Here is a 10,193-nt window from a genome sequence, read left to right as displayed (position 1 = left end):
CGAAAGAAACGTTTTAATCAATGATAGTTTGACTTTATAACGTTTGCCAAACTTTGAAAACGGTTTTATTGAAAAATTTTAACGCGAATTTCTATGAAACAAAATAAAATATTTTAATGAAAAACTTTAACAAAATGATGTCGTTTACTTACGCCTGGCATCTCTTTTGTACGTCGCGATTCCTACCTTATCCAAGAAATTATTGTTATAAATTAACGGCTTTCTCGCCGAAGAAGCAAATGCTTAGACGCTTGTGCTTAGATCATTCTTCATTCTTTAAAACCGTCTACTAATTCAAAATATTGGAACTTATTTAATAAAGGTAGGCAAAATTCTTATATTTATTTTGTTTAGTTCAATGAGAAGGAGGCGTATGAAACTAACCTAGGCAACTAAATAAACTTTTTAAAAACTTCGCTGTTGGAAGCCTGGGATAAATGCCATTATGGGAATAGCCTAGCGTCCATCTGCTAAAATTCTTAAAGTTGAAAAATAAAATATGTATTATGAAGTAGAGTAGCCGACGTGACAGAATTAAGCTATGGGCGTAACTACGGCGAGACACATTAGAAATGCTTTTAAATTTTTATAAAATTACGGAAACAATTACCCAAAAGAAAGGCGCATGGGAACGTTTTCGATTAAGGGGGGGGGGGGCACAGATTGAATATGACGCCCCCCATAGACGTAATAAAATATAAGCAAAGTAATTTATAGTATATATTACTTTTCATCGGGTGATTAAATACTATACTAAGTTCTTCACTTCTGCCCCCATAAAATTACAGTCTATATTACGATACACCAATACAAAAATGGTATGGACAATACTATATTCCAATTTGAAGCTAATTTTGATAAATTAGTGTATTTTCCTTATCGGGGGCTTACGCTCCCCGTACCCCTTGATATCTCGCTAATCATAGTAGAAATTTTGATAAGGTTTCTAAATTACTATATTCACATACATTTCAGTGTAGAATTGTACACTCTTGTAACCCACTACACCTAAATGATGTATTTCCAAATACTGTAGTATGGTTATGAAGACGTATTGATTTATGCAGAAAGAAACGGAAACTTAAACGGATACACAAGCATAGCTCCCCATCGAAGAAACTTCTTTATTGTTTAGGCAAACAATAAGAGCTTTATTGTTAAGACATGGAAAAGCTTTATTGTTTGGACAAAATGAAGAAGCTTCATTTTTGTTCGGTAAATATTACTGCAAAGGCTAGGGTATGATACGCTGTCGCAGGACCGCCGACATTTCCATTTCGGCTTGGAGCATTAACTTAAAAGGCACCATTCAATTGAACGCAAATACTAAAAGACCAACAGGCCTATTTGGCATACCTTTAGCCAAGGTTAGTGCCAACTAAGCCAACTGTTTGAGTTAGTTTCTAAAGCATTTTTAGAGATTAACAGAGACCTTACCGTCCATTAATCTTCAATTTTTCAATTTGAGGGGCATTCCTGGTATTTTAGAAAGGGCAATTAGGGCATACGTCCCCTTAATCGTTTTTCCCCCCGCATTTTAAGTGGAATTACGCAATTTAATAAATGACCAACCTGACTTAAATAGATTATATTCAGTGATGTAGTCGGGCCAGGGCCGGTTCTTTTTTGAAAGAACGGGCCTCGCCCCTACATGGTCTTTTCCGTTTCCCCCCCTGCCTCTTTTTCCCCCACTTGCTAGGGCTTGCCTTGCTTCTATGTAGTAAATCATAGGCACTGCAACCTTCGTACTAGTTTCCTATTTTACTGCCAGCCTATATTTAAACCCCGTCATTCCAGTGTATTTAAGCGTCCGGTTACCGTAATAGCTGTTTCTAGAATGACTATAGTCAACTGCGTTTTTTTATTTTTTTTTATTTTAATTTTTTTAATAATATATAATGATGTCAAGTTTAGAAAATACGAAGTTTGTTTTTGGATATCTAAGTCTAGTCCACAATTTACGTTTCATGATTGTTAGAAAATAGAAATTTGTATTTAAAAAATATACGTAGAATATACATAGGAATGCCTTGCCTCGCAGCCTCGAATTAAGTGTGTCTGTGTGAATTTATTATGACTTTTGCTCGTAGGAAAGTACCTTAACAATAGGCACTTCAAAAAAACTGCTTTAACGAAATCGCCATGATGTGATTTATCCGAGAGCCAGGCAGAGGTGGGCAAACATTGTGAGCGTTCATTTTCGAAAATCCTCTCGAAACGAGTGAGCACTTCAAATACGAAGGTCAGTCGTTCTTGTTAAGCGAGAAAGAGAAATTGAGGCAGCTCAGGGTGAACGGCGATTAGTTCGCTCAGTCAGTGATTTTTCACGGTGCGGTGAGCGAGATCGGCCGAGCGACGCGCTAGCCTGCTCAATTTTAAGCGCCGCTTCCCCTAGCGGCGGGATAATTCGTTCACTAGAAAGCGCTGACGGCTGACTGAATGAGCTCGCGCCGAGAGAAGCGGTAGTTTTTTGACATAGGAATTACTCATCCCATTGAACGACGAGGAAGACTGTTTCCCGGAATTTCGCTCAAAGCGCTATGAGAAAAAAGTTTCATTTCTTATAAATTATTTCATAAAAATGTGCATTCAATAAAAAAATCGACAATAAAATATTATTTGTATAAGTTTTTCTCACCGCGCTGTGAGCGAATTCCGGAAAAAAGACTATCCCGTCGCTCAGTGCGTTGAGAAATTCCAATGTTAAAAAACTACCACTTCTTTCGGCGTGATCTCATTCAGCCAGCCGTCAGCGCTTTCTAGCCGCTGGAGGACGTGGCGCTTCAAATTGAGCAGGCTAGCGTGTCGATCAGCCGATTTCGCTCAACGCACCGTGACTGAGAGAATTTCACGGCGCTCGGCCTGAGCTGGTTCAGTTTACGAGAGAGAAAATAGCATCGCCAGTATTGAGCAGTAGCTTACTTGATCACTCAAATTAAAAAGGTCTGAGCGTTCATTTTTTTTAAGAATTCGCTCACAAGTTTTGCCCACCTCTGGAGCCAGGACTTGCAAGTTACTGTTGAAATAATGGAAACTTCGCATGTAAATAGAACGTCGGGGTTTTGCTAACCCTTAATGGGTCAAAAAAAGCTACCTGATTAAAAGGAAACATTTTTTGCGTATCGTGCAAGTGAATAGTTTCCATTATTTCAATAAGCACTATATAAACAGTAGCTTGCAGGTCCTGATTCTCGGAATATTTCTTGGTTATTTCCTTGAAACTAATTTATTGAATCGTCTATTTCAAATTATTACAGAGGTACGGCCAACTTCAATCACTATAAACATCAAAGTTGGCCGTACCTAGGTAGCGCTCCGGTTATTTTAATTTTAGGAGTGCACCACTGTTTATATTCCCATTTAAAGCGGATTTACGGATTATTTTACGATTTTAAGGTGATTTACGGTATTTAAGAAAAAAGCTTACCTTCAGTTAATCGATTGATTTAAAATCTTAGGTGTATTAAGTGTATTGTTGATAGGGTTTACGATTGTTTTTCCCTGCTCTAGTTTGTACGTTATGAAAATTCTACCCCTTTTCTCGCTAATACAAGGCATATTTTGCATAACTCGTAATAGTTTTTTGCCGCCGATCCTTCATTAATGTAAAGCACCCCGTTGCATTGTCTTAATGAAAGGGCCAATAATCTGTCATCTGAAAAAATAATTTAATTTTGCCGTGTTTTTCTAGAAAATTGAACAGTGTTAAGGTAGGTTTTTTTGGCTTACCAGTAAAACTCGCCTTGGAATGTTTGGGTAATTATATTCAAAAGGTCTGACGTAATGTGGTTTGCATTCCTAGCCCCCCGCGCGGCCGTGCGTTGACTCTCTTGTTCAACAGTTTATATACTTCCATCCTGAGTTTTTTACACAATATAGGAGGAATGTTTTTTCAATAAAAACATAACTTTATCTTTTAAGTTGACCTTTCTGGTGGCCTTGAGTTTTTATTCATTTTGTACTATGGATGGCGCTAGGTTTGCGTTTTCTATTTGTACCCGCGGATTTTTAAGTAATAAGTTGATAGCACTTATATCATGTTGGCTGTAAATACTAATTAATTGGAAAAACGTACGAAATTTTTAAGATTTTTGAACCAAATATGGTTTAAAAATCATTGTATATTATTTTTATTAACTAAAACTCAAATAATAATGCTTTCAATTTAATTTAAATAAGGCTGAACTGTAAAAACATCGCGTGAAAATTCAGTAGAAACTATCGTAAAAAGTTGCCTAAACTCGCACTCACCTTCGCTAAAGGTGGGCCTTTTATTAGCTCCCGTCTTTGAGACAAAATTGATTTTAAACGATAACTTATAAACTATCCACGCCGCTATAATAATTAGTTTTTCACTTTGAAATTTAACTGTAATTGAATTGAATTTTTATTACATTTTTTATTTACTTGTATTTTAAAAAAAATAAATAGCGTTTAGTAAGTTTTTTTGGCAAACCAGTAAAAGATTGGTAAATATCCACGCCTCTATAGTTAAATTTAACTAAACACTTCTAGTCTCGAAACCAAATGGTAAAACTTCTATCATTTACGTTCAAAATTATAGTTTTCCATAGATCCTTTTGGCACCTCACCGCCAAACTTTTGCTGCCTCCTTGAAACCAATTTGTTGCCCCCCTGTGCTCCCCTTCCTACGCCACTAAAACTAATGAAATATAAGGTGATATAGCCTTTGATAGTGTCATCATTGCGTTGTTGTTGTCCGTGCTGATTGATTTTCGCTAATATTTTATTTTGTTTTAGGCTTTTGTATAAGCAACACTAGTTCATAAATCCAAAAGAGCCTTTGATTCAGAGTGAAAAATGAGCAGCCGAGGAGAGAAAATCCACACGTGCTCAGAATGCGTCTACGCAACGAACAATAAGAATAATTACAATCGCCACCGAAGAACTCACACGGGCGAAAAACCATTCCAGTGTGACCAGTGTACCTACGCGTCTGCCCAAAAGCGGCTGTTGATTCGCCACCGAAGAACTCACCCGGGCGAAAACCCCTTCCAGTGTGACCAGTGTAACTACGCGTCTGCAGATAAGGATAGTTTGATTTGCCACAGAAGAAGTCACACGGTTAAAAAAACCTTCCAGTGTGACCAGTGTAACTACGCGCCTACACAGAAGGGTAGTTTGATTTGCCATAAAAGAACTCACACGGGCGAGAAACCCTTCCAGTGCGATCAGTGTAACTACACGTCTACAAATAAGTGGAGTTTGATTTGCCATCGAAGAACTCACACGGGTGAAAAACCCTTCCAGTGTGACCAGTGTAACTACGCATCTGCTCAGAAGGGGTATTTGATTTGCCACATAAGAACTCACACGGGCGAAAAACCTTTCCAGTGTGACCAGTGTAACTACGCATCTGCTCATAAGTGGTATTTGATTTGCCACATAAGAACTCACACGGGCGAAAAACCCTTTAAGTGTGACCAGTGTAATTACGCGTCTTCAAATAAAGGTAGTTTGATTCTTCACAGAAGAAAGCACACGGGTGAAAATCCCTTCCAGTGTGACCAGTGTAATTACGCGGCCGCAAATAATAGTAGTTTGATTCGCCACAGAAGAAAGCACACGGGCGAAAAACCCTTCCAGTGTGACCAGTGTAATTACGCGGCTGCAAATAATAGTTGTTTGATTCGCCACAGAAGAAAGCACACGGGCGAAAAACCCTTTCAGTGTGACCAGTGTAACTACGTGTCTGCAGATAAGGGTAGTTTGATTCGCCACCGAAGAACTCATACGGCCGAGAAGCCCTTTGGATGTACGAAGTGTGGATATCAGACCAAACATAAGAACTATTTACTTCGCCACGAAAGAACACGTCACTCTCAGGGGACAAAGGCCCCAAAATTCCACAGTAGCGATCAGAACTTATCTACCAATAAAACCCTTCAAGTGCACCATCGAATTCATGGTCTAGCTGGAATCCAATTTGGCACTTCGAACAGTCACCACACAGAACCAGTGCGCCAATCACAGCCTCGTGAATTTCACCTCTCTGGTCCTCAAACGAGAGGTAGATATTGTTTGGTGCAACTGCGACGTTTAACGGCGGAACAGATTGGATCCCTCACTGAAAAGCGCCACTGCACCCACGCCGTGAAAGCGGAAGTTGCCCAACCTGACGCAGACACTTCAGCCGTCGAGAGAGGAATGGTGTTTGGCTACAATTGCGTCAATATCGATGCCAGCTGCGTCAAACAAGAGCCATTTTATGACTTCATCGACCAAGTTCCGATTGCGACAGTCGTAACGAGAGAAGAGTTGGAATATCGTCCAGTTGGGGACAATAAAGAGGGTATCCCAAGGAACCCAGACACACCTATCAAGATCGAGTTCCCTCACAAAGTTGAAAACATGTGAAGAATGACGTTGTTCATTTTAATGTCATGTTTTAATTTTAGAGAGGTTGAGGAAGCAAATATTTATAAACTTAACACAAGCAGTGAAAGTAGCTTGTACTGTTAGCAAAAGCCTTAAAAAGACTTATTTCGTCTTTAACGATGTATTTTTCATTTTTAAACTTTTTTCAGATAGTGTTCGTAAATTGATTGACATTTTATTAATATTGTAATTTTATCACTCTGACCAGTGTAAATATAATTAACTTGAAATAAAGTAATTTTCAACGATTGACTTAACACTATAGAACACCAAAATTATAAAGTTTACATTTTGTTTTTAAAAATAAAGTGTTCTATAGCGTACAGTCAAATTAAATTTGAGATATTTCTTTATTTTCATTATCATTATTTCTTTTGGTAACGTAAGTGGTATTTACAGGTGTAACTCATTCTGAATTCTTTTGGCGGGTAAAGTGAACTTATGATGAATTGGGTTAACGGTGCACCAATGAAAATAATTATGAAAACACAATTATGACAGGGCGTATCGTACTCAAATGTTGAAATAAAAATTTAGGCTTCAAATTTAAATGCAAAATATTTTGCAGGGGTGATTCTTGTACAAACATTTGGGTAGTACCAACTTGTTATTTTTCATGACCTATTATTTCAGTGACAAAATGTACGATTTTGCCCTTACCATTTCCATTAAAGGTTTTCGAAAATGCTTTAAAACTTACTCATGGAAACGTTTCGTCTACCACATAGCGTTCAAAATCTACAAATTCTAAAACCGTGAAAAATTTCACGATTTTTCTTAAATTCACAAATAACAACGATGTCCACTGAGAGATTGCAATTTCTAGAAGATATAGTGTTTGAGAAAAATGCCTGGGCCGATCAAATAAAGACGCCCTGTATATCAGTGGCATAGACAGAGGGTTTTAAGTGTCCATAGCTTTGACTGTATTAAATTTTCATCAGTTTTATGACCCCTTAGATATTTTACTTAGTCCGAGCACTCCCCCTTTTATTGGTTTCTGACTACGCCATTGTAATATAAGTTATCAGTTCTCATGCAAAATGTTTACCTATATAGATGAGTTTATTTGATACCATAATTTAAAAAAAATCATTCTGTCCCAAGACTGAACTGAACAAATAATGGTGGTGGCGGACTAGTTATTTTCGTAAAACACCATTTTATCGTTACGCAACGTAATATGCCACCATCTAATTGTGAAATATCTGATCCTCATTTGGATTCCCTCTGGTGTATTCTATGGGAACCAAATTTCAAAGGAGTTGCCAATGGGATTTGTTATATTTCCCCCAATTCCAAACAATAAGAATTCATGTTCGGATCTTAAGTTTCAATTAAATAAAAAAACGCTCTGATCAAAATTAGATGTAAATATTAATATTCGGTGATTATAATGCAAATCTACAACCGCCACTGAGTCGAAAGGCAAGAAATATGAATAATTCAAATTATCACTTTACTCAACTCATCACCAACCCAACAATAGTTACTTTAGACACACGAACAGTAATGGAAAATATTTATACAAACTCACCAAAATGAATTATGACTGCAAACATTCCCTTGAGTTAAATCAGATTGTACCCGACTATGAATACTGACCTTTTTGTTAGAGATATCCAAGAAAACGTAAATATATCCGATAAAAGATCCTCAAGTTCTGACGAAATTACTGATATTGACACAGACGTTACCTATTAAACATGGACAATATTAAATTATTTAAATAAACAAGATCCACTTGTAACAAGGCGGATTAGTATTAATAACCCACCGAAATTAAACATTATACGCACCTTTGGGGGTTGGCCCTTCAGAGGAGTAGAAACTACTCGAATCTGAACTATAGACAACACTACAAATCGTTTAGGAATACAGCTACCGCCATGATCTTTTTATAAATAATATAACCTACTTTGAGAAAAATCTAAAAAATGTTTGGAAACTCTTAAAACTTTTCCTTAAAAAGAAACCCAAATCTGTCTGGGTAAATTTGAGAGTTAACACTCAAGATTATATAACACCAGGTACAATAGCTGCCATATGAAAAGAAATTCATACAAAATTATGCATCCACCCTTGAAAGATATTTAAATCCAGGCCCGTAACCAGGATCTTTCAGTTGAGGCTATTACTACTTTAATTGAATATATCGAACCAGATTTGAAAACTTGTCAACTTATTAATGGGTAAAAAGGCGCTAAACGCAAATTTGAAAGAAATGACAATAATAATAATAAAGGTTGACCAATGATGCTATCTTTGAAAGACCAGTTATCTCTGGTACTCTGTCACATTAAAGTAGGTCTTTTGGAATTTTGGAAGAAGATTTACTTACCGTTTTGGTATTTCACGGTCAACTGTTGGTTATGTATTACTTGGTTTGATTTATGATACCACAGGTTATCAAATCTACAATTGGTTCCTTCTCTCGCAGTGTTTGATGAATACATTCATTAGGTACTTTTTATTCAAAACCCTGATGACTTTTAAACATAAAACCTATAAAACTCGCAATACGGTTAAAGGTTTGATAGGCATTACACCAAATGGGTTCATTAGCTCTATATCCGATTTAGTCCCTGGTCGAATATCGGATAAAGAATTGGGAGAAGAATGTGGGATACTGGATCTGTTAGATCCGGGGATTCCGTAATGGGTGATAGGAGATTTCTCATTGAGGATTTACTGAAGCAAAAGAGAGTGGCACTCTATATGCCCCCATTCTTAAATGGAAAACCTCAAAGAGGAAAGAGGTACACGATAAATAAAATTTTGAATATCGTATTTCCGAACTCTATGAATAATCAACTTAATAAAGTTTCGAAGATATGGGCGTATTTTGTCAACTTTTGTTATTAACCTCTTCTAGATATAAAAAATGAATGTATTCAGCTTTTGTAAAATCTAAACTTTATTTTGAATGAAAATTTGTACTCATCTCACTTTTTCATTTTTTTAAGATATTTTTCTAAATATGACAAACCAAAATCTGCATTAAGGTCAGAAGTTAAGAAACTAATTTGATATTACCAAAATCTTTGTCAAACAAAATCCTTTCACAATAAGGTTGACTATTCCCACAATCAACTAAGAGATTACACCAGGTTAGATCTGTCAAAACTAACTTACTTTGGATTTGATAAAAGAAATTATGGTTTAAATCCAGTGCTAATTTAACATTTTCTTAATTTTTATTTTATAATTTGTTCCCTTGGATAACAAGCTTCGTCATTACCAATACCCAATTCTTTGCATTAAGCTAATGTTATTTTTTTTTCAAATTAGACTGAAAGCTTAATTTTCTTCATGAACTAGTTTAATCGGTGTAGCCCCAAACATACGAACAGTGAAATTGACGTTTTCTTGAGTATCTGCTTATACTCGTTGGTCGCAATGCTTTCGTTTTGAAGACCTACTTGAACGTAATTGTTTTCTGCAAGATCCGCCCCATTGAATATAGTTTTGAGAAAAACACTGTTAACTTCTTTCTTACGTTCCAACTTTAAGCCAAATTTAGATGCTGTTCTGTGGGATATTCTTTCGGTTTTCCGAAGTAAATGGTTAGATTGTTCACACGTGTCGTTTTCCAGGTTTATTTTCGCATAGAGATAGAGTTCTGCCTAAAAGAAGTTTGATACTTTTATCGATTTCCAATAACTTAAAATAAGGGATATCTGCTCAATTCGTGTCTCAGTTGACGCAGAAAAAACAGTTGTGCTCCTGTCTATTACATTATCAGTCCCAGTCGATTAGCGAATAGTATTCGTCTTGTATTGTCCATAGCATTG

General features: G+C 36.5%; 1 protein-coding gene across 1 annotated transcript; it reads left to right on the top strand.

The window, feature by feature from the left end:
- Positions 1–4,821: 4,821 nt before the first annotated feature.
- Positions 4,822–6,484, top strand: LOC149968648 (uncharacterized). The gene has a single exon (XM_090168340.1). The coding sequence runs from the start codon at positions 4,822–4,824 to the stop codon at positions 6,376–6,378; it is 1,557 nt and encodes a 518-aa protein (XP_090024466.1). The 3' UTR covers positions 6,379–6,484.
- Positions 6,485–10,193: the final 3,709 nt, after the last annotated feature.

This window comes from Leiobunum rupestre, chromosome 1, assembly GCF_980474605.1.
Source record: "Leiobunum rupestre chromosome 1, qqLeiRupe1.1.hap1, whole genome shotgun sequence".
Lineage (NCBI taxonomy): Eukaryota > Metazoa > Arthropoda > Arachnida > Opiliones > Sclerosomatidae > Leiobunum > Leiobunum rupestre.
Note: the sequence above shows the minus strand (reverse complement) of the source record. Positions and strands in the feature narration are given on the sequence as shown.